Source organism: Sus scrofa, chromosome 17 (assembly GCF_054392235.1).
Source record: "Sus scrofa isolate SSC_HxYL_T2T_F1_AM1 chromosome 17, Sscrofa_HxYL_maternal_Yorkshire_Landrace_v2.0, whole genome shotgun sequence".
Taxonomy (NCBI): Eukaryota; Metazoa; Chordata; class Mammalia; order Artiodactyla; family Suidae; genus Sus; species Sus scrofa.
In genome coordinates this window covers 44868058-44895258 of record NC_139399.1, presented here as the reverse complement: position 1 = coordinate 44895258, position 27201 = coordinate 44868058, and the positions used below count along the sequence as shown (strand labels likewise).

Below are 27201 nucleotides of genomic sequence, written 5' to 3'. Positions count from 1 at the left end.
CCTAGGGTAGAAACTTATCAAGAGAAAGGGCTTAGCAAAAGACAGCACTTAGGAAGAACTTTATGGAACCAAATAATTTCCAAACACCCTCTCTTGACTCTGGGCCATGTGTCAGGGCTAGGTAATTATTTCCTCATGCGAGTATCAAGTGATATTTCTAGAAGTTTTGTATGGCTCCTTTTCAGATTTTCCATGTTTTTAAAAAAATCATTTTCTGTTCCATGTAGCTATTTTCTAACGTGTTTTTTTGGTTTGTTTTTTGTTTTTTTGTTTGTTTGTTTGTTTGTTTTTTGCCTTTTGTCTTTTAAAGGCCGAACCTGTGGCATATGGAGGTTCCCAAACCAGGGTCCAATCGGCCTATGCCACAGCCATAGCAATGAGCCAGATCCCAGCCGCGTCTGCGACCTACACCGCAGTTCACAGCAACGCTGAATCCTTAACCCACTGAGTGAGGCTGGGGATTGAACAGGCAACCTCATGGTTCCTAGTTAGATTCGCTTCCGCTGCTCCACGATAGGAACTCTATATTTTCTAACTTTAAATCTTGTGTGCACAATTAAAAAAAACCTCATGTCTGTGAATTACTACACCTGAAGCCTGTGTTGATCTGTTCCTCTCATCTGTTGTACCTGTTTTTTCTTCATTTGGGTTCCCGGTTACCTCAGACTGAATGCTCCTCTTACCTTGAAAAATTATCTGTGGTAGTTCCCTGAAGGCAAAGATAAATATGCCCTTCTTCAGAGAGACTTTGCATTTGCTTTTGGGTTTTTTTTGGGGGGGGTTCCTGCTTTTTCGGGCCACATCCAAGGCACATGGGGGTTCCCAGGCTAAGAGGTCTAATCGGAGCTGCAGCTGCCGGCCTACACCAAGCAACGCAGAATCCTCAATCCACCGAGCGAGAACAGGGATCGATTCCTCAACCTCATAGTTCCTGGTCGGATTCGCTAACCACTGAGGCAGGACGCGAACCCCGCAACACTCTTTCTGATTAGACAAATCCACTAGTGTGTTTCTAACCTTCCAGTAGGGTGGAGCCCACTGTTATTGGTTATAAGCTCTTCCTCTCTTCCAATCAAGCCGCTATTTGAGAGAATGGTTTCGTCCCATTCCCCTGGTGAGATGAGTGAGCCCTGTGATTGGCTCTTCTTGTATGAGTGACAGCAGACTCACCCTCTGGGCACAAAGATGTGGTTTGCCGAGCACCCGCCGGCAGGGCAGGTTGTTCAGGAGGGACACCTGGCTGTCACGGCGCTTCACGCTTGGTGCCTGCCACCCCGCGAACTGCCCGCACTATGGCCGCCCCGCCGCAGCTGCGGACTCTGCTCCTTGCGGTCAACGCACTCTTGCGCAAGCGCCGCTACCACGCTGCGTTGGCCATGATTAAGGGCTTCCGGAACGGAGCAGTGTGAGTGGGGCCGCGGGGCCGGGCAGGGGCTGAAGGACCTCTCTGGCTGGGGACAGAGAAGCGGGTTCCCGGTCCTGCGCTGTGTGCGCTGAGCGGCCTTAGTGTGGCTCTAGGTCTCTGTGTCCACTGTCGGCGCAGTGGGCGATGGATTTTGGGTTCCGAGTGCCTTCTGAGCCAGGGCTCCGACTACGCTGTTGGTGGATCCGGACGTGCTTGGCAACCTGGCACTCTTGCCTTAACTACCTTCCATACCGCGCCTTTATTTGGTCCTGGTTTCTCCCCTCCCCGCGCTGTGTGTCCTTGGGCCTGTCTGGCTTCAGACAGCAGTGGCAAGCTGGACTCTGGCCTCTAGCAGGCCAGCGGCCCCTCCTCCCTCTGCAGCCCTCATTAAACTGCCGGCGGGCTCACATCCCCCGTCTCACTCCTTATCTGTAAGTCTCTAGTGGGTCATAAGTCTCAGGCGTGACGAGTATAAGTGAAGCTACAAATATTTGCTGAGCAAATTGATTCCAATCTGGACATGAGACCTGCAAAAGGGTAGAGTTTGGGGCTCCTTTCCCCTGGTTGGTGCCTAGAGCTCAGCTTACTTTAAACTTCATGCATGACAGCTATCATTTATTGAGCCAGAACTAGGGATGTAGCAGAGAACAAAGTGAACAAAGATGTCCAAAGATCTTGGAGTTAGTGTTTTAGTGGCAGCATGGCATGGTGGTGTGGATGTGACCACCTTAGTTTGAATCCTGGTGCCATCTACCTCTGTGATCTTGCGCCAATCATTTAGCCTCTCTAAGCTTCAGTTTCTACAAAATGGGATTGTTTATAGTTCTCATACTGTCAGAGGACTGAGTCAATAGATGTGAAATGCCTAGCACAGCCCCTGGTATATGCTTATAACTGTTCGCTGCTGTTATTATTGTTATGTCCTTATGAGTGTCTGCCGGGCTCACCCCTTCACCTTCTTCAGGCCCCTGATGGTCACCTCCTCAGTGAAGCCATCCCTGAACTTCCCACCTCCTTCCCTACTTAATTAATTTTTCTCCATAGTACTTGTCAGCATCTGACGTTAAATAGTTCACTGATATGTCCTATTTGTCTATTCTGTCTTTCACTAGAAAGTGAATTTTATGGGGACAGAAATTTTTATCTATTTTGTTTCTTGGTGTATTCCTAATACCTGGTACATAGTAGGCTCTCAAATATTTGCCGATTGAACGAATAAATGTACAAGGTAGGAATTCACATTGTCCTCATTTTCTGGATGAGGAGACTGTGGCTCAGAGAGGAAAACCATTGCTCATGGTCACATCATTTACCAGGGTCAGAGCCAGGATTCAAACCTAAGGATGCCTGATTTTTTTTTTTTTTTGTCTTTTTAGGGCCACACCAGCAGCATAAGCAGGTTCCTAGGCTAGGAGTCAAATTGGAGTTGTAGCTGCTGACCTAAACCACAGCCACAGCAATGGGAGATCCAAGCCGCATCTGTGACCTACACCACAGCTCACGGCAATGCCAGATCCTTAACCCACTGAGGAAGGCCAGGGATCGAACTCACAACCTCATGGTTCCTAGTTGGATTTGTTTCCACTGCGTCACGATGGGAACTCCTAAGGATGCTTGATTTTAACACCAGGCTCTTCTGTGGGCACCAAGAGTCAGGGAGAAGTTGGTTCCCCTTGAGTCTGGCCAGATCGTATCAGTCATGCATTGGTGTAACCAGGATGGAGGTGGACCCTGAGATAATATTAGTGGTCCATGCCCATACCTAAGGACCCTGATTCAAAGTGGGGAGACTGATTTTTAATTTACCCTGGCAATACTAGGTGATCAGGAATGCTTTACAGAGGAAGGGACAGTGAAATTTTGAAGGCCAAGTTGGACTTGGCTGGGGGGAGAAGAGCATCCCAGGCAAAGAGAATGGTTTGAACAAAGGCCTGGAGGTGGAAAAGAATGTGCTATTTGTCAAGGGAGGCCATTCATTCAGGGAGGCAGACTTGGACACTTGAGACGTATGAGCTGTGTAAAAAATAACTCACTTTGATGCCCCACTCCTAAATATATCAGTGTGCATTTCAAAAAATAAGGGCATTTTCATGTGTCTAAGTTATCATGATTTCATTTCATAAATTAATCACTATTCTATAATGTCGACTGCTGTCCAGTCGCTAGACACATTGTCCCAGTTGACCCCAGGTGAACTCTCTAGCAAGTCTGTCTAGATCAGTTTCTTCCAGGACAGCACACTGCACCTGTCAAATCATCAGGGATAATGAGAGGGCATAGGGAGTCAAAGAGAGAGCTCTGAAAGAAACTGTGATTCAGTCATGCCATAGAACCTGTTTTCTTTTGTTTCTACAGCTACGGAGTCAAAATCCGGGCCCCTCATGCCCTGGTCATGACCTTTCTCTTCCGGAGTGGCAGGTACTCATCCCCTTGGCCCACCCCTCAAACTAGGAGAGAATGTGTTCAGCCCTCGGTACCAGGACTGTTGCAGTAGCTTCCTGGCTGGGTCTAGCGTGTCCCCACCACCACCTCCTAAAGCACAGGTCTGATTCTCTTGTCCCATTTTGAAAACTCCTGTGGCTCCTCACTGTTCTCTGAAGAAGCCCAGCTTCCAGGGGTGGCCTTCAAGGCCCTCTGCAGCCTGGCCTCTGCTGCATCCCCCCTCTGCCCCATATTCACCCTGGGCACATAAGACTTGCTGCCATTCATTCACGGGCCACAGGTGGTTCCATCTCCCTATGTTTCTCATGCAGTAACCCCACCAGGAATAATGCCCTTTCCTCTTCCGCTCCACTTTTATTTTCTTCCCGGCAACCCATACCAGTCCTCTGAGGATCATTTTCTCAGGAAAGCTGTCTGCGACCTCCTTCCCTTGTTCAAACTTCCTCCCTCTCAAAACTTCCCTCAAGGCACTTCTCAGAAATCACCTTGTGGTCTAGTTTTTAACACATGTAGCCTCACATGAAGCTTATAAGAATCACACCTGGACAGCCCACTCCTCGGATTCAGCGTCCAAGGTGTTTTTCTTCATGTGTTTTCCTTTAATTTGTTTCTGTTTTGTTTTTTGCCCTCTGAATAATTTATTTTCGTTGAACTCATTCATTCAGTAAATATTTATTGAGCGTGTGCCAAACACTGTTTTAAGTGCCAGGGATACAGCAGTGAACAAAACCAAGAACCATCACTGCCCTGGTAGAGTTTGCATTTAGCAAATAAACACAATAGAAGTTCCCATTGTGGCGCAGCAGAAACGAATCCGACTAGTATCCATGAAGATGTGGGTTCAATCCCTGGCCTTGCTCAGTGAGTCAGGAATCCAATGTTGCGGTGAGCTGCGTTGTAGGTCACAGATGCAGCCTGGATCCTATACTGCTGTGGCTGTGGTGTAGGCCAGCGGCTATAGCTCTGATTCAACCCTTAGCCTAGGAACTTTCATATGCCCTGGGTGAGGCCCTAAAAAGACAAAAAGAGAAAATAAACACAATAAATAAGGAAAGTAAGGCGTTCCGTCGTGGCTCAGTGATTAATGAACCTGACTAGCATCCATGAGGACACAGGTTCGAACCCTGGCCTCACTCCATGGGTTAAGGATCTGGCGTTGTTGTGAGCTGTGGTGTAGGTCACAGATGCGGCTCGGATCCTGCATTGCTGTGACTGTGGCATAGGCCTTCGGCTACAGCTCTGATTCACCCCCTAGCCTGGGAACTTCCGTATGCTTCGGGTGCGGGCCTAAAAAGCGAGGGAAAAAAAAAAAAAAAGGAAAGCATGTGGTATGTTAGAGGACGTATGGGCTGTGGGAAAGAACAATTAGAGCAGGGAAAGAGAGAAAGGAAAGAATACTGGAGGAGGGACAGGCTGCAAAATTAAATAGCAAAGGCCTCAGTCAGAGAGGGCTGTTCAAGTAAAGACTCGTAGGAGACGGAAGAGTTGGCCAAGTGGGTATTCAGGAGAGAGTGTTTTAGGCCAGGGGCACAGCCAATGCAGAGGCTCTGAGCTGAGATCATCCCTGGTGAGTTTGAAGAGGCTGGAGCAGAGGGATTTCAGGGGAGGGAACAAAAAGAGAAGGGCCACAGGGGTGACCTGAGCCCATTCTGTCCAGCTTTAGGTCACAGAGAGGAGTTTGTCTTTTCCTTTAAGTGAATCAGGAAATTATGGTAAGAATTTTCACCGGAACGTGCAAGTCCAGCTGCTATTTGACTTACCTTTTTTCTTTTTTTCCTTTTTAAGGCTGCACCTGTGGCATATGGAAACTCCCAGGCTAGGAGTTGGATTAGAGCCTCAGCTGCCAGCCTACTCCAGAGCCACAGCAACACTGAAATCTGAGCCACATCTTTAACCTATGCCACAGCTTACAATGCTGGATCCTTAACCCACTGAGCAAGGCCAGGAATTGAACTCATATCCTCACAGACATATGTTGGGTTCTTAACCTGCTGAGCCGCAACAGGAACTCGACTTATCTTTTGATAGTGTGAGCATGAATAGTTTGCTGCCAGGTTAAGAACAAATGGGGGCAGGGTCAAGGGCAAAATTAGGTTTATAGTAGGAGGCTGTGGCAATAATGCAATTGAGCATCTCTGGTGACCCAGACCTTGAAGGTAGGAGGAAAGAAAGAGAGATATTTAGATTCTAGAAACATCCTGAAGGCAGGATTAGCACCCGCTCTTAAAAACTGAGAAATCTGGCTTTCTTGCCTTAGAACTGACAACTCTGGGCCTGTGTTCCCATGGGGTGAGAACCAGCTGCTGCTTCTCACCCTCTGAATGCGTCCGAAAGCACCTGGCAGATAGCCCCAGTAGATACCCTTCAAGGTTCACCTCCAGCCTGGAGGGCACTTGCCTTTGCTTGCCCTGAATTGATCTCCCAGAGTGCCCTCTGCTCCTCTCCCTGTTTCTCTTCACTGCCCCCTGGTGGTTTTTAAAGTGATAAATCAGGAGTTCCTTGGTGGCCTGGCAGTTAAGGATGGTGCATTGCCATTGCAGTGCTTTGGGTTTGATTCCTGGCCCGGGAACTTCTGTGTGCCTTGGGCACAGCCAAAATAAAGTAAAAAGATGAATCAAATCACTTGCTCTACTTAACATGTTCACTTCTCTCAAGATAAAGACAAACTTAGCGTGGTCCCACTTCTCCCCCACAGCCTTTGCCCTACACATTTTCTGCTCTGACCTTAACGATTTCTCTCTCTTCTTTTACTCCCTACTCTCCATCCCTCCTCAGGACCTTTGCACATGCTGGTTCAGCTGCCTGGGACCGAACCGGCACTCCTCTCCCCTCCTGACCTCATTGACCCTGTCCTTCACATCTCAGGATCATCTCTTGTCATGGTCAAAGTTTGATCCTAGTTTTGTAATTATTCATTTTATAATTCCCTCTCCCGTTAGATCATAAACCTCATGAGGGCAGCAAGAAGCTGATCTATTTTTTCTTAGAATTGTATCCCCAGATCTAGCACAGAGTACATACTTACTTATTCATTCATTCATTTCTTCATTTAACCCCCCTCCACAAAAAAAATTCATTGAGCATCTACTATGTGCCGGGCCTTGTTCTGTGCGCTGAGAATGAACAAGGCAGATGTAGACATCACTCTATGGTAGCTTCCACGGGGGTGGGGTGGGAGTTGGGGGGAGATAATAAACAAGTACATAAATGTCGGTGATAAGACCTATGAAGGAAGAGAAAAGTAAGATCATGGAAGAGAATATGATAGGCATTCTTTTATGTCAGGTGGTCCGGGAAGACCTCTTGGAGGAAGTGATGTGGAGTCAAGGCCTGAATCAGGAGTTCCCTTTGTGGTTCAGCAGGTTAAGAATCCAACATAGTATCCATAATGAGATGGGTTTAATCCCTGACCTCACTAAGTGGGTTAAGGATCCAGTGTTGCCACAAGCTGGGGCATAAGTTGCTGATGCAGCTTGGATCCTGTGTTGCTGTGGCTGTGGCGTCGGCTGGCAGCTGCAGCTCTGATTCAACCCCTAGCCTGGAATCCTCCATATGCCTGGGTGTGGCCATCAAAAGACAAAAGAAAAGGCCTGAATCAAGTGAGGGAGCAGCTCCAAGGACATGGAGGGTTGAGGCCTGGGGCTGAATGAACATCAGCCCATGAACTTCGTGCCTGGGTCAGTTTTGTCTTTTGTCTTTTTTTTGTTGTTGTTGTTGCTATTTCTTGGGCCGATCCCACGGCATGTGGAGGTTCCCAGGCTAGGGGTCCAATCGGAGCTGTAGCCACCTGCCTACGCCAGAGCCACAGCAACACGGGATCCGAGCCGCGTCTGCGACCTACACCACAGCTCACGGCAACGCCGGATCGTTAACCCACTGAGCAAGGGCAGGGACCGAACCCACAACCTCATGGTTCTTAGTCAGATTCGTTAACCACTGCGCCACGACGGGAACTCCCCTGGGTCAGTTTTGAATGCCTGGTGGGTGAATATCCTGGGACTGGCTGTGCCTGCACTCATGGTGGCTCTGTGTGTTTGTGCAGCCTCTGGGAGAAGCTGCGGGCCATCCTGCAGGCCACCTACATCCACTCCAGGACCCTGGCCAGCTTTGTGTTCACCTACAAGGGACTCTGCTCCCTGCAGTCCCATCTGCAGGGCAAGACCTTCCAGGTGCACTCATTCACTGCTGCCTTCATCGGGGGCCTGCTGCTGTTTGGAGAAAACAATAGCATCAACAACCAGGTAAAGATCCTCCCCCAGGATGGGGGTTAAGAGAGGCTTGGCAGCGTGGGACAGGGTTCAGGTATAGAGTTGGGGGTGGGAGTCAAAGAGGACAAGCCTTTGGCCCCCTTCCATGCCAGTCCCTGTGTGACCTTAAGATCACTTCCAGGGAGTTCCCTGGTGGTCTAGTGGTTAGGACTTGGCACTTTCACTGCCACGGCCTGGTTTCCATCACTGGTCTGGGAACTGAGATCCCACAGCAAGCTGCGGCACACCATAGCCAAAAAAAAAGTTAGAAAAGAAAAAAAGGTCACCTACTCCGCAGTTTCCCCCTGTGCTAACCAAGGACCTTATTGGAATTCCATGGTTCCCCAAATCAATGTGTGTTTTACTCTCTGGGGTAAAGATTTAAAACAACAACAATGACAACACTAAACACCATTCTGCAGGAGTTCCCTGCTGGCTCAGTGGGTTGGGGATCTGGTGTTATCATTCCTGTGGCTCTGGTCACTGCGGTGGCGCAGGTTTGGTTCCTGGCCCAGGAACTTCTACATGCTGCATGCTGCCAGTGCGGCCAAACAAAACGAAGAAAAACAGCACTCTGCAGTGAAGTGAAGGAGAAAAAAAAATGACCCTGGAGTAAGATTTTCATAAAACAAAACTTACTATATTCTAAAAATTATCTCTTATTCTGTACCTTGCCCTTTTCCTGGGTGAAAGTCCTGCTTTTTAATGAAATGATGGTGGAACTAATTGCTAATTGTTGCTGCTACGTTTTTCTTTTTTCTTTCTTTCTTTTTTTTTTTTTTTTTTTTTTGCTATTTATTTATTTATTTGCTTTTTAGGGCCACACTTGGGGCATATGGAAGTTCCTGGGCCAGGGGTCAAATTAGAGCTAGAGCTGCTGGCCTGCACCACTGCCATAGCAACACGGGATTTGAGCTGCATCTGCAACCTACACTACAGCTCACCGCAACACAGGATCCTTAACCCACTGAGCAAGGCCAGGGATCAAACCCGTATCCTCATGGATACTCGCCAGTTTCTTTAACCACTGAGCCACGACGGGAACTCCCTTCACACTTTAAATAATGCAAACTAAGTACCCCCTGTGTGCCTGGGACACTTCTAGGTGCTTAGGATACATTATGATAAAATTAAAATATAAATTGAGGAGTTCTTGTCATGGCTCAGTGGAAATGAATCTGACGTGGACTAGTATCCATGAGGACACAGGTTTGAGCCCTGTCCTCACTCAGTGGGTTAAGGATCCCGTGTTGCCTTGAGCTGTGGGGTAAGTCGCAGACATGGCTTGGATCCTGCGTTGCTGTGGCTGTGGTGTAGGCCAGCAGCTGCAGCTCCGCTTCGACCCCTAGCCTCGAAACCTCCATGTGCCAAGGTTGAGCCATAAAGACAAAAAGTAAATAAATAAACACATTGAAAAGAAAGTCCCTGTCCCCCTCCAATTGTCAAGCCACTGTCTAGAGACAGTCACTGTAACTGTTTTGCGTAGCCTTTCAGAACCTGTCTGTGCTTGTGTCAGTGTGCCTAGCAGGAGTTTTCCGCCAGTGAGATCATGCTACATTTCTTTTATTTTTCATGTAACGATATGTCTTGGAGCCCTTCCTTGTCAATCCCTCATCCTTTATAACATCAGCAGAGCTCTCGGCTAATAGGATGGACCAGCTTGGATGTCACCATCCCCTTTGGATGGACGTAAAGGGCCTTTTGCCATTACACACACACTGCAGTCTACGTCTTTGTCCAGACGTCTTCCTGCACTTGTGTCAGTCTGTCCATATGTTCTAGACATGGACTTGTGGAGTCAGTGGGTATAAGTATTTTATTTTAGGAAAGTTTCCCCAGTTTTGGTTTTTTGTGATTTTTTTTTTTTTGGCCACACCTGTGGCATGTGGAAGTTCCCAGGCCAGGGATCGAACCCACACCACAGTTGTAACCAGAGCCAAAGCAGTGACAATGCTGAATCCTTAACCTACAACCACCAAGGAACTCTCCAGGTTTTTTTTTGTTTTTGGTCTTTTTAGGGCCGCACCTGTGGCATGTGGAGGTTCCCAGGCTAAGGGGTAAATTGGAGCTGTAGTCGATGGCCTATACCATAGCCGTAGCAATGCTGGATCTGAGCCACGTCTGCGACCTACACCACAGCTTGTGGCAACACCAGATCCTTAACCCACTGAGAGAGGGCAAACCTGTGTCCTCATGGATACCAGTCAGATTTGTTTCTGCTTAGCCATGATGGGAACTCCGCTAGTTTTGTCTTTTTGATAGAAAGTTCATTGGCCTTGGAAGCTCCAAAGTCTAGGAATCCTGGTGGCCTCCTCCCCTCCTTTCCCTGCCTCCTGGCAACAACTGCCTGACCTCCATTTCAAAATGTTATGTAATAGACAGTTCTCCAAAGAAGACATACAGATGGCCAGTAGGCACATGAAAAGATGCTCAGTATTGCTAATTATTAGAGAAATGCCCATCAAAACTGCAGTGAGATGTCACCTCATGCTGGTCAGAATGCCATCACCAAAAAATCTATAAATAATAAAGGCTGGAGAGGGTGTGGAGAAAAGGTAACCCTCCTGCACTGTTGGTAGGAATGTAAACTGGTGCAGCCACTATGGAGAACAGTATAGAGGTTTCTTTAAAAAGTAAAAATAGAGTTGCCATATGATCCAGAAATCCCACTCCTAGGCATATATCTGCAAAAGAGACAAGAACTCTTATTTGAAAAAATACAGGAGTTTTCGTTATAGCTCAGTGGCTTAAGAACCCCACTAGTATCCATAAGGATGCAGGTTTGATCTCTGGCCTCATTCAGCGGGCTAAGGATCTAGTGCTGCTGCAAGCTGCGGCATAGGTCACAGAGGCAACTTGGATCTGGCATTGCAGTGGCTGTAGCGTAGGCCAGTGGCTGTAGCATAGACCAGTGGCTGTAGCGTAGGCCAGCACCTGTAGCTCTGATTCAGCCGCTAGCCTGGGAACTTACATATATCCCAGGTACGGTCCTGAAAAGACAAAAAGAAAAGAAAAGACACATGCATACCAGTGTTCATAGTAGCACTATTTAAAAGACATAAAAGCAACCTAAATGTCCATCAATAGATGAATAGAGAAATAAAATGTTATATGCACACACACACACCACACAATGGAATATTACTGAGCCATAAAAAGAATGAAATAATGCCATTTACAGCAACATGGATGGACCAAGAGATTATCATACTAAGTGAAGTAAGTCAAACACATGATATCACTTATATGTGGAATCTAAAAAAAATGATACCAATGAACTTACAAAACAGAAGCAGACTCACAGACATAGAAAACAAAGTTGTAGTTACCAAAGGGGAAAGCGGGGGAGGGATAGGAGTTTGGGATTAGCAAATACACATTCCTATATATAAAATAATCAACAAGGACCTACTATATAGCAATAGAGAACTATATTCAATATTTTATAATAACCATTAATAGAAAATAAACTGAAAAAGGACATGAGCATAGGGAGTTCCCATTGTGGCGCAGCGGAAACAAATCCAACTAGTATCCATGAGGATGTGGTTCGACCCCTGGCCTCACTCAGTGGGTGGGGGATCCAGTGTTGCCTTGAGCTGTGGTGTAGGTTGCAGACGTGACTTGGATACTGCGTGGCTGTGGCTGTGGCTGTGGCCGGCAACTACAGTTCCAATTCGATCCCTAGCCCGGGAACCTCCATATGCCGCGAGTGCAGCCCTAAAAAGCAAAAAAAAAAAAAAACAAAAAACCCCAGAAACACACACACACACACACACACACACACACACACACGTACAGCTCAATCACTTTGCTGTAACCTGAAACTAATATAATCTTTCTTGTAAATCAACTATATTTCAATTTTTAAATGTTATATAAATGGAGTCATTATAGAATATAACCTTTGAGGACTGGCTTTTTTCATTCAATATAATTCCCTGGCAGTTCATCGAAGTTATTGAATATATCAGCTGTTCATTCCTTTTCTTTGCTGGGTTGTGTTCTGTGGTCTTGATGTCCCCATTGAAGGGCCTCTGAGGTGTTCCCAGCTTTTGGCTATTAGACCTGCAGCTAATAAAAGCATTCTTGAACATATTTTTATGAAAGTAAGTCTTCACTTCTGGGATAAATACCCAGGAGTGCAATTGCTCGGTTCTGTGGTACTTACATATTTAGTTTTCTAAGAAACAACCAAACTATTTTTCCAGAATGACTGTACTGTTTTACATTCCTATCAGGAATATACATGTGAACCCATTTCTCCAGATCCTAGTTGACGTTTGGTTGATTACATTTCAAACTGTAGACATTTTGGTGGGTGCGTAGTGCTATCTCATGTGGTTTTAATTTGCATTTCCCTGATGGCTAATGATGTTGAACCTTTTTACATGTGCCTGTTTTCCTTCTATATAAACTCTTCAGTGAAATATCTGTTCCTGTCTTTTGCCCATTTTTTAACTGGATTGTTTCTTTTTTCACTGTTGAGTTTTAAAAGTATATATTCCAGGGGAGTTCCCATCGTGGCACAGTGGAAACGAATCCGACTAGGAACTGTGAGGTTGCAGGTTCGATCCCTGGCCTCGCTCAGTGGGTTAAGGATCTGGCGTTGCTGTGAGCTGTGGTATAGGTTGGAAACATGGCTCGGATCCTGCGTTGCTGTGACTGTGGTATAGACCAGCAGCTACAGCTCCAGTTTGACCCCTAGCCTGGGAACCTCCATAGGCCACAGGTGCTGCGGTTGCCGTGAGCTTCGGTGTAGGTTGCAGATGCAGCTTGGGTCTAGTGTTGCTGTGGCTGTGGTGTAGGCCAGTGGCTACAGCTCCGATTTGACCCCTAGCCTGGGAACCTACATATGTTTCAGGAGCAGCCCTGAAAAGACTAAAGACAAAAAAAAAAAAAAAATTTGGGAAAAAAAAATATTTTCCAGATACGAGTCTTTGTCAGGTATGTGTTCGTAAATGTATCTTCCCAGTCTATAACGTGTCTTTTCTGCCTCTTGACTAATTTCTTTTATGAATTGAGGTTTTTTGTTTGTTTATTTCATTGGTTGTTTGTCTGGGTGGTTTTTGTTTTTGGCTGCGCCAGGGCCATTTGAAAGTTCCCAGGCCAGGGATGGAAACCGCGCCACAGTAGCCACCCAAGCCGCTGCGGTGATAATGCTGGATCCTTAACCTTCTATGCCACAAGGAACTCCTGGATTGTGTCAGACTATCTTTTAGTTTGGACCATATAAATACATTCATTTTTTGAAAATTTTTATGAAAAAGAGTAATGAACTAAAGACATAGTGATACTCAGGTGTCTGCTCCATACCACTTCTAATACCTTGCACGCTATCTTTGCAAAACACCAATCCAGTGCCCCTGGGGCGCCCCAGGACGTGGGGGTGGGAAACCAGCGGCTGGGCCCCCTGTAATCTCCTTCTTCCCTCCCTGCAGATCAACATGTACCTGTTATCTCGCCTCCTGTTTGCCCTGTGCCGCCTGGGTTTGGACAAGGGCTACCTCCCCGAGCCCAGATGGGACCCGTACCCGCTGTTCTCGGGTTTGGTGTGGGGGCTGGTGCTGTGGCTCTTTGAATACCACCGGCCCACCCTGCAGCCCTCGCTGCAGTCCTCCATGACCTACCTGTATGAGGACAGCAACACGTGGCACGACCTCTCAGACTTCCTCCTCTACAACAAGAAGAAATAACTCGGCCCGAAGTGCTTTTGGGGACTCCGGCGCTTGCCAGCCATGGCTGCAGATTGGCTCCATCAGCGAATCCCCCAGAAGATCCTGCCTGTTCAAGATCTGAGGTCTCAGACTCTAGCTTTTCTCAGCCTGGGGTCCTGCTGGCCAAAGTGAAAACACTGATCTTCAAGTCCCAGTAGGTACTCTTGAATGGTAGAATAAGCCACCGAATCAGGCCACCGAGCCTTGGCCACGGGGACAGCCGTGCTGCTGACCCTGTGAGACCCGGGCCCCAGGGGTCATCGAGCTCAGAGGAGGGCGCTGAAGTCTGTTTCTGGTGGGTATGTTCTTCGGCCGTTCTTCTGTAACCGAGGGCTCTGGCTGGTGGGTGGTTGGTTGCAAATGTGTTTTTAGAAAATCCTCAGTTCCTTGTCTTAGATGTTCTGTTGGAGAAGCTCTAGAGTTTCCACTGTCCAGTAGAAACATGATGTGAGTCATATATGTGATTGACATTTTTTTAGTAGCCACATTTTTTTAAAAAGTAGAAAGAATCAGGTGAGATTAAGGTTAATTATATCTTTTAAGCCAATATTTTTCAAACATCAGCATTTCAATGTGTAATAAATCTAAAAATCAATGAGATAGTTTACATTCTTTTCTCTTGTACTAAGTCACCAAAGCAGGTGTGTGTTTTGCACCTCCAGCCTTTCTCCACTGCAACCAGCCATGTTCTAGGTGCTCAGCAGCCCTGTGTGGCTAGTGGCTACTGTATTGGACTATGCATATATAAAACCGTCTATCCTCACAGAAAATTCTAGTGGACAGTGCAGGTGTAGAGCTAGAGGGCATGGGTTTGAGTCCCCATTCCACCACTGTGTGGAAGTTCTTAACCTTGGGGAAGGTTCTTAACCTCTCAGAGCCTCAGTTTCTAGTAAAGTGAGGATAATCATTGAAATACCTAGTGTCCACATTGGATTTATATAACTACCAAGGCTGCTGCTTCTACTCACGACTTTTGTGTTGAGAGCTCCTACTTCCTCCTGGGTGCTGTGCACGTATTATTTTTAATTCACACAGTGATGACCTCTCAGGTACGCATTTGGATCCCCATTTCACAGATGTGGAAACTGAGGATCAGAGAGGAGTGACTTGCCCAAGGTAATACAACTAGTATAACAGCCAAGTCAGGGTTTGAGGCCAGACTTAGGTGATTTCAAAGTTCCTGTCTTCTTCAGTGCCTTACTTACTATTTATTTATTTTTATTTTTTATTTTTTGTCTTTTTAGGGCCACACCCGCGGCATATGGAGATTCCCAGGCTAGGGGTTGAATTGAAGCTGTAGCTGCCTGCCTACACCATGGCTCACGGCAATGCCAGATCCTTAACCCACTGAGTGAGGCCAGGGATCGAACCCATGTCCTCGTGGATATTAGTCGGGCTCATTAACCACTGAGCCACAGTGGGAACTCCCACTCAGTGCCTTACTTTAAATTTAGACACCTAAGCTATGCTATGCAAATGTTGGCTAGTTATAGGGGTACAAATGCAAATGCCTCTAAGGACCTGGTGGGTGGCATAAACAATAATGTTTCTGGTGCCAGGCAGGAGGGCGTGATGGAAACATAGTGAAGTGGAGACTTGTGTGCCAGACTGATTTTTTTTTTTTTTTTGCCGAACCTTGGCATGTGAAAGTTCCCAGGCCAGGGATCGAACCCATGCCACAACAGTGACACGAGGCTGCTGCAATGACAACATTAGATTTAACCCACTGCACCACCTGGGAATTACATAGACTGATTTTAAAATCTCCAAGCTGGACAAATGAAACACACCCTAGGAGAGTTGGCCCATGGGCCACCAATTTGAGTAGGAACACGTCAATCTCTTTTGATATTTTGGAAGTTACTAGTAGAATATTCACATGAGTCACTGGAGAGCTGATTAAAATACAGGCTCTGACTCAGAGTGTTTGGCGTAGGGCCTGAGATTCTGTATTTCTCGTAGGCTCCCAGGTGATACTGCTGTTCTCTGAGCTACACCCTGAGTCACAAGGTGCTGGGGAATGATATGGGGCCAGTATCCCATGTGACAAATGAGGAAACTAAGTCACAGAGCTCTTAAGTAATAGAAGTGGGATTCAGTTGTGCTGTGTTCTCAGGCACAATGTACTGCAAGCTTAGAGAAGGGGATCTTTGAGGAGGGGGAGTGTACCAGGGATCAGATCCAAGCCACATTTTCAACCTATGCCATAGCTGTAGCAACAGTGGATCCTTTAAACCACTGTGCTGGCCTGGGGATTGAACCTGGGTCTTGGCTCTGCCGGGATGCTGCCGATCCCATTGCACCATTGAGCTCCCAGAGCAGGGGGGATCTTGAAGTTCCCCTTAGTTCACTCTGCGGAGGCTGAATGAAATCCTGAGGTGATGGGTGGGGAGACAGTGGCCATCCGCAAGTGGCTTTTATAGCAGATGCCCCACCCATATCCTGCCTAACTTACTGCTTCAGTGCACACCAGCCACCCAACTGCCACCCTGTGTCTTTCCGCCTGAGGGCTCCTCTCTTGCTCTTGGCACCTGCTTTGCCAGCCTGCAGCAGACCTGCCATGCTGGAGGAGTAGCATATCCTGGGAGCAGCCCTTAACCAAGGACTGATGAATACCCGACTCCCGCACCCCTTACCCAGTGATCACTGGTGGGATAATTCATGGTGCCTGCCCCACCCGTGCTGGCTCCCAGAGCACCCCAGCAGGACTGAGCTCCAGTTGCCCACAGGGGCCATTTGCTCGATGACACCTCCCCGCCTCCCTTATTCATGTCCCTGCCAGTGCTTCCTGGGACTTGCCACAGAAACCACTTGCACTCAAATTGTTGCCTTGGAGTCTGCCTGTGAGGTGGGGATAGGCTGAACTTGGCCTCTGGTGCAGCGGACTGACAGGCAGCTACATACCTCAGTACCAGGGGACAGAGCCTTTGGAGCCAGAGTGTCTGGGCTTCCTGGCCCTGCTCCCTCCTTGGGCAAGTGACCTAACTATTCTGGGCTTCCATTTTGTCATCTGTAAAATAGGCATTGTAATAGTGCCCACCTCATAGGCTGGTTGGGAGGATTAAGTGACAGGATGCATATAAAGTAAGCACTCGATAAATGTTGGCTGCTATTTCCAAAATATCATCCAAACGGAAAAGAGAGCGTGGTCCTGAGGGCTGCGTACACCCTGCTTGTAGCCTGTCCTACCCCGTCCCCCGCCAGCCGAAGGTACAGCCTTGGCTGCCTGCCTGCCCCACGTCCCCCTCTGCCGCTGGGGGTTGGCGAGCTCCACCACCGACTGTCTCTGCTCTCTAAGAATAGGTTCCCCTCACAGATGGCATCTCTCTGGATCCTGCCAAAGCATCTGGTGCCTCCAAATGCTCCCTCCAGGGATGATGGCGGTGTGGTCCTCGTGCAGGGGCAGAGCTCTGGCTCCTGGGAGGAGTCCCCACTCTGTAAGAGCTGGAAAATGGGCATTGCCAGAGGGCCCTTGGCACACAGTCGGCACTTCATAAATGCTAGTTCCTGAACCAGCACAGTGTTTTAACGTGAATTTATTAAGCACCTGCTACTTTTTTTTTTTTTTTTTTTTTTTGCTTTTTAGGGTCCCACCCATAGCCTATGAAAGTTCCCAGGCTAGGGGTCGAATTAGAGCCACAGCTGTCAGCTTATACCACAGCCACAGCAATGCCAAATCCTAGCCATATCTGCAACCTGCACCTACAGCTCATGGCAACGCTGGATCCCAGACCCACTGAGCGAGGCCAGCGGTTGAACCCACATTCTTATGGATAGTCATTGGATTTGTTTCTGCTGTGCCACAACAGGAACTCCACCTACTACATTTCCATGAGGTCTGTGACATGCAAAGCTGTAAACAAAAATTTTAAAGTAGGAATTCCCTTCTGGCACACTAGGTTGAGTATCTGGCATTGTCACTGCTGTGGCTCAGGTCAGTCTCTGGCCCAGGATCCTCTACATGCTGCAAACGTGGCCAAAAAAATTTTGTTTTAATTTTTAAAAGATCAATAATGTATACACATAGTGTGGAACTTAAATGGTACAAAAAGTATATAAGAGGGAAGAGTCAAGCTCCCCCTACACCCCACCTCCACCTACCCACCCCTCATAAGGGGCACTTACTGTCGGTACCTTCTTTTTCTTTTTTGGCCAAACTGCAGCATATGGAGTTCCTGGGCCAGGGATCAGATCTAAGCTGCAGTTGCAGTGATGCTGGATCCTTAACCCACTGTGCTAGGCCAGGGATCCAACTTATCTCCCAGCAGTTCCAAGACACTGCCAGTCCCCTTGCACCACAGCAGGAACTCCTTAGCTCTGTTTTTTTTTGTTTTTTGTTTTTTGTTTTTTTGCCTCTCCATGTACTGGCTTGATGTGGGATCTCAGTTCCCAGATTAGGAGGCTGAACCCAAGCCATGGTAGTAAAAGCACTGAATCCTAGCCACTAGACCACCAGGGAACTCCCAAGAAACTTTCATATGGCACTGTCATCTTGAGAACTCTCTGACATCCCCTGCACGTTGGGTTTCTCTTTGATCAAGACTCACATCAAAAGTGAGTCCTTTCTTTGGGCCAATTCCCACCCTGCACAATCCCCCCCGCCCCGAAAGTCCCCAGACATCTCGGGCAGATCTTTACTGTGATCATCATGAAGAAACACCCTAGATGTTTTGAGCCTTGTCGGAGCAGACGCCCAACACTCAGGCCCACAGGACTCCAAGTGAAAGGGAAAGGACGAAACTGAAGTTAATTTGGGGCCCTTCTGCTGCTCTGCTCCCAAATTAGAGGTCGTTCAGGGAACCCATGAGAGAGCAATGATTCATAGGCTGAGGTGCCAAGAAGCCACCGCCTTCTGTGATGCTCCAAGCTTCCCTCCTTCCACGTTTCGGCTCCAGAAAGGATCCTGGAGGTGGTGTTTCTGGCTGCATTGTTTGCTTCTCCCACTCCCGTGAGTGTGTTTTGGGTTTATAAGAATCAGGCTTTAAATCTGACACCCCGCCCCCCCCCCCAAAGCCAGCACACTGGCCTGGGCTCCACCTCCTGGAGCCAACAGGTTGTGACTTCAGATGGGTGGCTTTCTGTGACGAATTAGAGGCTTTATAAAAAGACGTGTTCTTTTCCCCCTCCCCTTGTTCCAGATTCATAGGGATTGAACGGGTCTTCTTTCAGCTTTGAAAAGCATTTCAGGCAAACTATCGCATTTGTAGTGGAAAAGAAATGAGATCCTGCTGTATAGTACAGGGAACCATATCTAACCACTGGTGATGGAATGTGATGGAGGATAATTTGAATAAAAGAATGTATATATGTGTATGACTGGGTCACTTTGCTGTACAGCAGAAATTGACAGAACATGCTAAATCAACTTTAAGAACAAATTTTTAAAAAAAGAGGAGTTCCTGTCACAGCGCAGCAGAGACGAATCTGACTAGGAACCATGAGGTTGCAGGTTCGATCCCTGGCCTCGCTCAGTGGATTATGGATCTGGCGTTGCCATGAGTGTGGTATAGGTTGAAGACATGGCTTGGATCTGGCTTTACTGTGCCTGTGGTGTAGGCTGGCAGCTATAGCTCCGATTGGACCTCTAGCCTGGGAACCTCCATATGCCACGGGTGTGGCCCTGAAAAGACAAAAAGACACCCCCCCCCAAAAAAAAAGGAAATTAAAAAAAGAAAGAAAGAAAAGCATTTTAGGTGAGAGAGTTTTAATTTGAACCAGAGGTCTCCCTTAGGACCCACTCTTGTGAGCTGGAGGCTTCAGGGGCCCAGCTAGAGGACAGAGGGAAAGCTGGGCTCTCTTCCAAGTATTGTTATTTAAAAAAACATTTTAAAAAAAATTTTGGCTACACTTGCGGCATATGGAACTTACTGGGCTAGGAATCGAACCTGCGCTACAGCAGCGACCCCAGCTGCTGTAGTGACAATGCCAGATCCTTAACCTGCTGCACCGTAAGGGAACTCCTGACTGTTGTTTTTATAGAGGGCTCCCTACTTTCTGTTACAGGTCTCTGTGCTCATGACTTATCTAAACAAGACAGGACCAACCTGAAATGCAGGTTGTGGGGTCTCTCTCGGAAATCTTGTTCCTCCTGCTCTTCCAGGCTCCCCTTTCAGCCTCTCCTCATGGGCTGGATGTCAGCTGAGAAAGGGATCAAGGTCAGACGACATCAGTTCTTTAAAGACACTCCTTGTTGAGGTGTCCTTTTTAGGTGTGTCATGAGCCGTCGCATCTGGTGGAGCCTATGGACCCTGCTTAGAATACTGCTTTTAAAACCCATAAAACAGAGGAGTTCCCTTCATGGCTCAGCAGTTAATGAAACTGACTAGCATCCATGGGGATACAGGTTTGATCCCTGGCCTCACTTAGTGGGTTAAGGATCCCGCATTGCCATGAGCTATGGTGTGGGTTGTAGACGCGGTTCAGATCTGGCATTGCTGTGGCTGTGGTGCAGGCCGGCAGCTGTAGTTCCGATTTGACCCCTAGCCTGGGAACCTCCATATGCCGCGGGTTCGGCCCTAAAAAGCAAAGCAAAAAAAACCAAAAAAAAAACCAAAAAAAAAAACCATAAAACAGGAGTTCCCTCTCTGGCACAATGGGATTGGCAGCATCTCTGGAGCACAGGGACACAGGTTTGATCCCGAGCCCAGTACAGTGGTTTAAAGGATCTGGTGTTGCTACAGCTGAAGCTTCGGTGGCAGTTGAGGCTCAGATCTGATCCCTGGCCCTGGAACTCCATATACCTTGGGGAGGCCAAAAAAAAAGAGGATTACAAAAGACAACAATCATATTGAATATTGAAATAATGATCAAAGTATTTTTAAAACTTGTGATTTAGTAATGTATGTTCTTCTCTGACACCTTAAATAACAAGATCTGGGCGTTCCCGTCGTGGCTTAATGATAACGAACCCGACTAGTATCCTTGAGGACACAGGTTTGATCCCTAGCCTCACCCAGTGGGTTAAGGATCCAGCGTTGTCGTGACCTGTGGTGTAGGTGGCTCAGATTCCGCTTTGCTGTGGCTGTGGCGCAGGCCAGCACTCCAGCTCTGATTTGACCCCTAGCCTGGGAACTTCCATATGCCATGGTTACGGCCCTAAAAAGACAACAACAACACAATTTAAATAAATAAATAACAAGATCTAGTGGTATGTCCAAAACTACCATGACTTCACAGGTACATTAAGCATAAACAGTGCCTAAAGATCCATGTAGCTGCTCTAATAGGATATGGAAATAGCTGCAGTTTCTCTTGGTGTTAATGTCCCAGGGGGCTGCTAAGAAGCCTACATTCAGAATTGAAGGAAATGTTACATTTCGGTTAGAGACTAGTGAAAGTATAGATTAAATTTTTTTTTTTTTTTTTTTCCTGCCCAAGTTCATGAAACTTGGATTCATGGATCACAGATTCAGAACCGCTGCTTGAGAGTGACCTCCCCAGGAGTTGTCTGGTGGTGCAGTGAGATAAGGATCTGGCGTTGTCACTGCAGAGGCCTGGGTTGCTGCTGTGGTGTGGGTTCAGTTCCTGGCCTGGGAACTTCCAGGTTCCCTGGGTGTGCCCCGCATCCCCCCTCCCCCCCGAGAAAGAGAGAGTAACCTTCCCAGCCCGAGCCTGTGGCAGCTGACATTGCATCCCAAGCCCTGAGCACAGGAATAGTAAAAATAACGGCTAGTATTGGCTGAGTTCTTGCTAAGTACTAGGTATTTGGTGATATCGGAAGCAAGGATTTAGCAATGAAAGGAGCCCGTTCCTGCTCCCCTGGGGCTTACCATCCAGGAGGGGGAGACTGGCAAATATACAGATGCGATCATTTCAGAGTGGAAGGTGCTGGGAAGTCAGTGGTACGGACAGTGTAACAGCCACTTGGGAGGAGAATGGCAGAGTCTGTTTTCCAGGGAAGGCCTCTCTGAGGAGGTGATGTTTGCTCTGAGACCCAGACAAGGAGGAGAGAGCCAGGCAAAGATGTAAAGAAAGGGTGTTCCCCCGCGCAGGTCCTGCAGAGCTCACCAGCCCCGAGTGGGGAACAGCTGACAGCCTTCCAGGGCCTGGCAGGAAGTCTGGGTGGCTGGGGCAGGGTGCCAGGCCGGGAAAGATTGGAGATGGAGTCCCAGAGGCAGGCTGGGCCAGTCAAGCAGGCTTCGTGGGCCTGGGATTTCTTCCAGGTGTGACAGGCAGCCTTTGGCAGGTTTAAGCAGGAGAAGGATGTGATGTGATTTACATTTAGCTGCGTGTGGAGAACAGGGTGTAGGGGGCCAGGCTGGCAGCGAGGATCCAGGGAGGTTGCCCTGCAATGGTCCAGGTGAGAGACCGTGGCAACCTGGCCCAGGGTGGGGCCCCAGGCTGGAAAGAAGTGGAAAAATCTGGGGGGGGGGGTCCTTGGGAGAGAGACTCAGTGGGCCAGGGCTTTTTGGAGGTGGGCGAGGGAGAGGGGTGTAGCAGATGACACCCACATCCCCCCTCCTTAGGCCTTCCCTCCCAGCTGAGAAACAGGCCTGACCCTGCCCCCCATCGCCTCCTCAGCCCCCTGCGGCCCTCCATGGCCCCTCTGGGGCCAGCCACCCGCCCACCAGGCCCCTGGCATTCGAGCTTCCCAGCTGGCCCCGATTGTTGTCACTCCCCAGGGAGTCATGGGAACACACTCCCCCTGCCCCCTCTGCCCCCCTCTTCCCAGACAGGGCCAGGCCCTAACAATGCCCCTCAGCCAGCCAGTGGCCTGGACACAATGCCCCTGTTTCGGTTCATTGCCAGCTCCAGGAGGCCTGCTGGGTTTCCTGGCCTGTTTGGCATATATATAACTCTGGCTCCCAGCCGGGATTTTTTTTTTGTTGTTGTTGTTGTTTAAAAGGGAGAGGGAGAATCTCTGGCTCCTCCTCTTTGCATATCTTAATATATTATAAAAAGCCTTTCTCTTCTCCCGAGCCCTCCGACTCCCCTCCCTGACTGCATTTGCCATGTGCCTGTCAAACCGGGGGACCAAATGCAGGTCAGCAGGTGTCAGCAAGAAAACAGAGAAAAAGAAAGAAAAGCGGCTGGCTCCACCGTGGCCAACCTGGAATGTGCTGGTGAGGCTGGAGGTGAGGAGAACAATGAGGGCCTGTGACAGGGCGGGCACCGGCCCGTCGCTTTGCGTCCACCTTATCGCCCGGCTTCTAAGACGCCGTCAAAGAGGCAGCCCGACATTATTTTGAGCCCCTAAGAAAGAAAAGAGCTGCTGACTCAAAATGGACATGCCCTTGATTGTCTGCTGCATCTCAGTTTCAGAGATGTTAACATACAGGGAAAAGAAAAAAGTCTGAGAGTCAGTGGAATATGGGCTTCTTGTCTCGTCTACACACTTGGTTGTCCCCCCAAACGTATTTCCGTCCTCGTCTCTGAACCTAGTGGACTTTGGGAGGCAGTGCAGGGACTTTTCGCCTTTGGAAAATTCGAGAGGAGATGTAGGCAAGCGGCTCCACTGATTGATCCCTCATTCTTAGGAACAACCAACATCTGTGGAGGGCTCTCTCTGCGCCCGCCACTGCCCTAAATACTTTAAAGAGCCGTTAATGTCCCAACAACCCTCCTAGCTCAACTCTGTCATTATTATTAGTATCATCCCCCTTTTATTTTATTTTTATTTTTTATTTTTTCCTTTTTAGGGCCGCACCTGTAGCATATGGAGGTTCCCAGGCTAGGGGTCTCATCAGAGCTACGGCCGCCAGCCTATGCCACAGCCGCAGCAATGCCAAATCCAAGCCCTGTCTGCAACCTACCCCACAGCTCACGGCAACGCCGGATCCTTAACCTGCTGAGTGAGGCCAGGGCTCGAACCCATACCCTTATGGTTCCTAGTCAGATTCCTTTCCACTGCACCACAATGGGAACTCCTCATCCCCATTTTACAGATGAAGAAACAGAGTCCCTCTGCTCTAAGGGCTGCCCACCCCCTCGCTACAGCCTTGGTCAGGGCAGGCATAGCCACTATGTCTGGTTTCCTCCTCTCTCCTTGGAAAAGCATAATCCCTCCTCAGAGGCTGGGGTGAGACAGAGAAAGAAAGTGGCACTGGGTAGACCTTAGAGAGGAGAGATCGCCAGAGCATGAACTCAGGAATTGGGAGGCTCGCTTATCAACCAGAGACTTATCTGCTTCCATTGGACCTTGGACTTTCTTGGCCCAACCCCACTGAATGTATGGATCAGCTGACAGCCAAGGACTTGGCCAAGGCCACACAGCCAGGCAGCTGCTGGCTGGCACTAAGCCCCATGTCTCCGGTTTCATCATGAAGACTCTCTTTCCCTGCTCTTCCACATCTGTGTCTGTAGTCACTTGCAAAGCAGAGGACCCATGCTGGTGCTGGTTGGTTCCTTGGCAGTGATGATGTCACTAATAGTAGTTAACATTTATTGGGCGCTTACTCTGTGCCAGGCACAGGCATCAGGGATTGTGAACTCAGGTACCTGGAATGGCAGGGCAAGTAAGGTCACTGAGTGAGGCAGGCCAGGCAGGGATGCTGGTGGCCTGGAGTGTCAAGGCTCTGGCTAAATGGGGGACAGCAACTGCCCAGCACCCTGATGGCCTGCCTAGTATCACTAGACATTACTGGGTTTATAATTTTTTTTTATTTTTGGCCATAGCATGCAGCAGCTTGATATGGGATCTCAGTTCCCAGACCACGGATTGAACCCCAGGCCATAGGGCAGTGAAAGCGCCAAGTCCTAACCACTAGACCACCCAACTGTTTGTTTTTTTGTTTGTTTGTTTGTTTTAAGCCAGATGTTTGAATTTTTTACTCATTTCCCAACTTAAAGTATTTTAAAACTAATTCATAATTCCCAGGAAAAAAAATACCCCGGGCAAATTACATTGCATCTCTGGGCCAGTCTGCAAACTCTCCTTGTCTCATTTTCTTATTCAACCCTGACATCCATTCTGTCAAGAAGCCTTTACCCCTTGTTCTACAGATGAGGCCAAGCAACGCTCTTTAGTGGGTAAATCACTTACCATCTAGCCAAGCCACGTGGTTAGGGTCTGTCTGCCTGACTCCCAAGATTGCTCCTCTGTTAGACAGCTTCTCAGATGGGTAAGAGGCCTGTGTTCAGACACAGAGCTGGCACAGTGACAGAACATCACCAGGGACAGTAAACCGTAGGTCACACAATTCAGTGTAGTGACAAGGGATCATTTGAGATGAACGTAATGTTGCAGACATAAAACTCCCCACCTCCTTCTGCCAGAACTCAACAATGGCTGTCTCTGTGCCCCTTAATAAAATTAAGTCACCATAGAATCATTTCTCCCAATTATGCATTCCTTATCATAATGGGATGTTCATGTTTGGAGGTTTTGTGTTTTGTTTTGTTTCTAAACTAAGAATGTATGTTTAGGGGAAGTGATGTATGTGGAATAAATAGCTTTGAACTATTTGTGTCACTTGTCAAACTTCTTAATGAGCATGTTGTGCAGATACATAGAAATAATTCTGACTCCCCCGCTGGACTGGGGGCTCCGGGTGTCAGGGATGAGTGTTCTGCTTCCAGTTGTCTCCCCAGCACCTGGCACTATGTCGGACACATAGTAGGTCCTCAGTAAGAATCTGTGGATTGAGTGAGTGAGGCTCAGAGGATGTGAATTGACTTATCGAGTTGACTTACATCCACCTGATTTGAAACTCACACTGTCACTCCACTACCATCCTGCCTCTTGGAAAGAATAAGGGAAAGATGTCTTGGAATCCTCCTATGGCAAAGTGGGTTAAGGATTTGGAGTTGTCACTGCAGGGGCTCTGGTTTACTGCTGTGGTATAGGTTCTATCTCTAGCCCTGGAACTTCCGCATGCCACAGGCATGGCAAAAAAAAAAAAAAAAAAAAATGGTACCTTTAGGTGGAGGATCAAGGGCCCAGGAGCTCCCACCTCTTTGGACTCTTTTGGAGTAAGGAGCTGATAAAGTTAGTGGAGGTGCATGCCTATTAATTAGGCCACCATCCACCATAAGACCTTTGAAAACCACACACTGTAATCTCGACAGCCCTGAGCCTGGGGTATTTACACAGGGTGGTGGGTATGAAGGGCAGGCCCCAGGGGTACAGTGGAAAACCCTTCAGTTCTGCTGTGTGACCTAGCTGCCACTGCCCTTCGCTGAGCCTCCTTTCTGCACCATATGGATAAACAAGCTTCACTTTTGAGATTATCAGGTTGAAAAGAGATCATCAGTGAAAGTGGCTGCCCAGTAATTGTGGACTTTTTGGAAGCCTACCAGCCTGAGAGCTGTTGATGTTGAGAACAGACTTATCAGGGTCTGTCAGGCTTGGGGCCAAGAGGCTTTATCTATCAGGCCTTTGCTGCTTTCAAGTGGGTATTAATAGATACAGAAGGCCCTTATCTCTTCCTTGACTTCACACTGGGAATTCTGCTCTTCACTCCTTTCTGCTCTAGCAACACAGGAGGGATTGCTGGAAGGCAGGCACCTGCCTCCACCTGGGAGGTCATGTATTTGAATACTTTGAGGAGGCCTCACGTCTGGCTTTGGCCTGGCCAAGCCTGAATGATAGCCTTTTCATCTGCTGGACAAGCTCATGCCCTTTGGGCGTTTGCTCATCATAAAATGGGGCAATAAGGAGTTCCCTTTGTGGCTCAGCAGGTTACGAATTCGACTAGTATCCATGAGGATGCAGGTTTGATCCCTGGCCTCGCTCAGTGGGTTAAGGATCTGGTATCACTGTGAACTGTGGTTGTAGGTCCCAGATGTGGCTTGGATCCTGGCTTGCTGTGGCTATGGTGTAGCCTGGCAGCTGCAGCTCCAATTTGACCCCTAGCCTGGGAACTTCCATATGCTGCAGGAGTGGTTCAAAAAAAATAAATAAAATAAAATGGGGCAATATCTATCTTCCCTCTCCAGCAGCTAGTACAGTGCTTGGTACATAACAGCTGCCCGATAAGTGTTTGTTGAATGACTTTGGATATGACAGGGCTTTATAAAGTGAATGTTACTGTTGTCGAGACCCTTTGGGAATGTGTGAAGGAAGGAAATTCCCACTGGAGTGGGAATGTTGCTGACTTCTTGACTATTTTTTTTCTCTTTCTTTCTTCCACATCCCCAGCATGTGGACAATCCCAGGCCAGGGATTGATCCCATGCCACAGCAGTGGCCTGAGCCACAGCAGTGACAATATTGGACCCTTAAGCTGCTGAACCACCAGGGAAGACCTGGCTTGACATTTAGAAGGAGCCCTACCACTCTAATAGGAGCTTCTCTATCTGGGAATGGAGGATGGTAGGCAGGCCAACCCTGGTGGGGGGAATCCAGTGTAGGCCAGATTCTGTCACTGGCTGGCTTCACCCCTGAATGGGCCTCAGTTTTCCCTTCTGTACAGCAAGAGGCTTACTTCGTCTCTAAGGTCCCCTCTAGTGCT

At 48.2% G+C, this 27201-nt stretch overlaps 2 protein-coding genes and 1 long non-coding RNA gene across 7 annotated transcripts in view; 2 read left to right on the top strand and 1 right to left on the bottom strand.

Annotated features, from left to right (window-relative positions):
• Positions 1 to 1733, bottom strand: part of ZNF341 (zinc finger protein 341) — a 62527-nt gene extending 60794 nt beyond the window's left edge. The window contains exon 1 of the mRNA XM_085003586.1: positions 1171 to 1733. The gene's annotated coding sequence lies outside the window, so the exon portion shown is untranslated. The remainder of the gene's footprint in view (positions 1 to 1170) is intronic.
• The window catches only part of LOC146395264 (uncharacterized), a 624884-nt gene that overhangs the window by 260501 nt on the left and 337182 nt on the right, over positions 1 to 27201 (top strand). The gene's annotated exons all lie outside the window — the stretch shown is intronic.
• On the top strand, positions 1217 to 25214 carry PXMP4 (peroxisomal membrane protein 4). 5 transcript variants are annotated; one of them, XM_085003647.1, is made up of 5 exons: positions 1217 to 1405; positions 3761 to 3823; positions 7890 to 8088; positions 13536 to 15068; positions 20875 to 25214. In XM_085003647.1, the coding sequence occupies exons 1-4, from the start codon at positions 1293 to 1295 to the stop codon at positions 13788 to 13790; spliced, it is 630 nt and encodes a 209-aa protein (XP_084859773.1). In that variant the 5' UTR covers positions 1217 to 1292; the 3' UTR covers positions 13791 to 15068; positions 20875 to 25214. The 5 variants fall into 5 exon arrangements, with proteins under 5 accessions (XP_084859773.1, XP_084859772.1, XP_084859775.1 ...); XM_085003646.1 differs by having other exon boundaries at positions 13536 to 19212; positions 23643 to 25214; XM_085003649.1 differs by lacking the exon at positions 3761 to 3823.

Coding starts and splice junctions, on each gene's coding strand:
- PXMP4 (XM_085003647.1), top strand. CDS start 1,293: ATGGCCGCCCCGCCGCAGCTGCGGACTCTGCTCCTTGCGGTCAACGCA. Junction 1,406..3,760: donor GGCTTCCGGAACGGAGCAGT/GTGAGTGGGGCC, acceptor TTGTTTCTACAG/CTACGGAGTCAAAATCCGGG. Junction 3,824..7,889: donor TTTCTCTTCCGGAGTGGCAG/GTACTCATCCCC, acceptor GTGTTTGTGCAG/CCTCTGGGAGAAGCTGCGGG.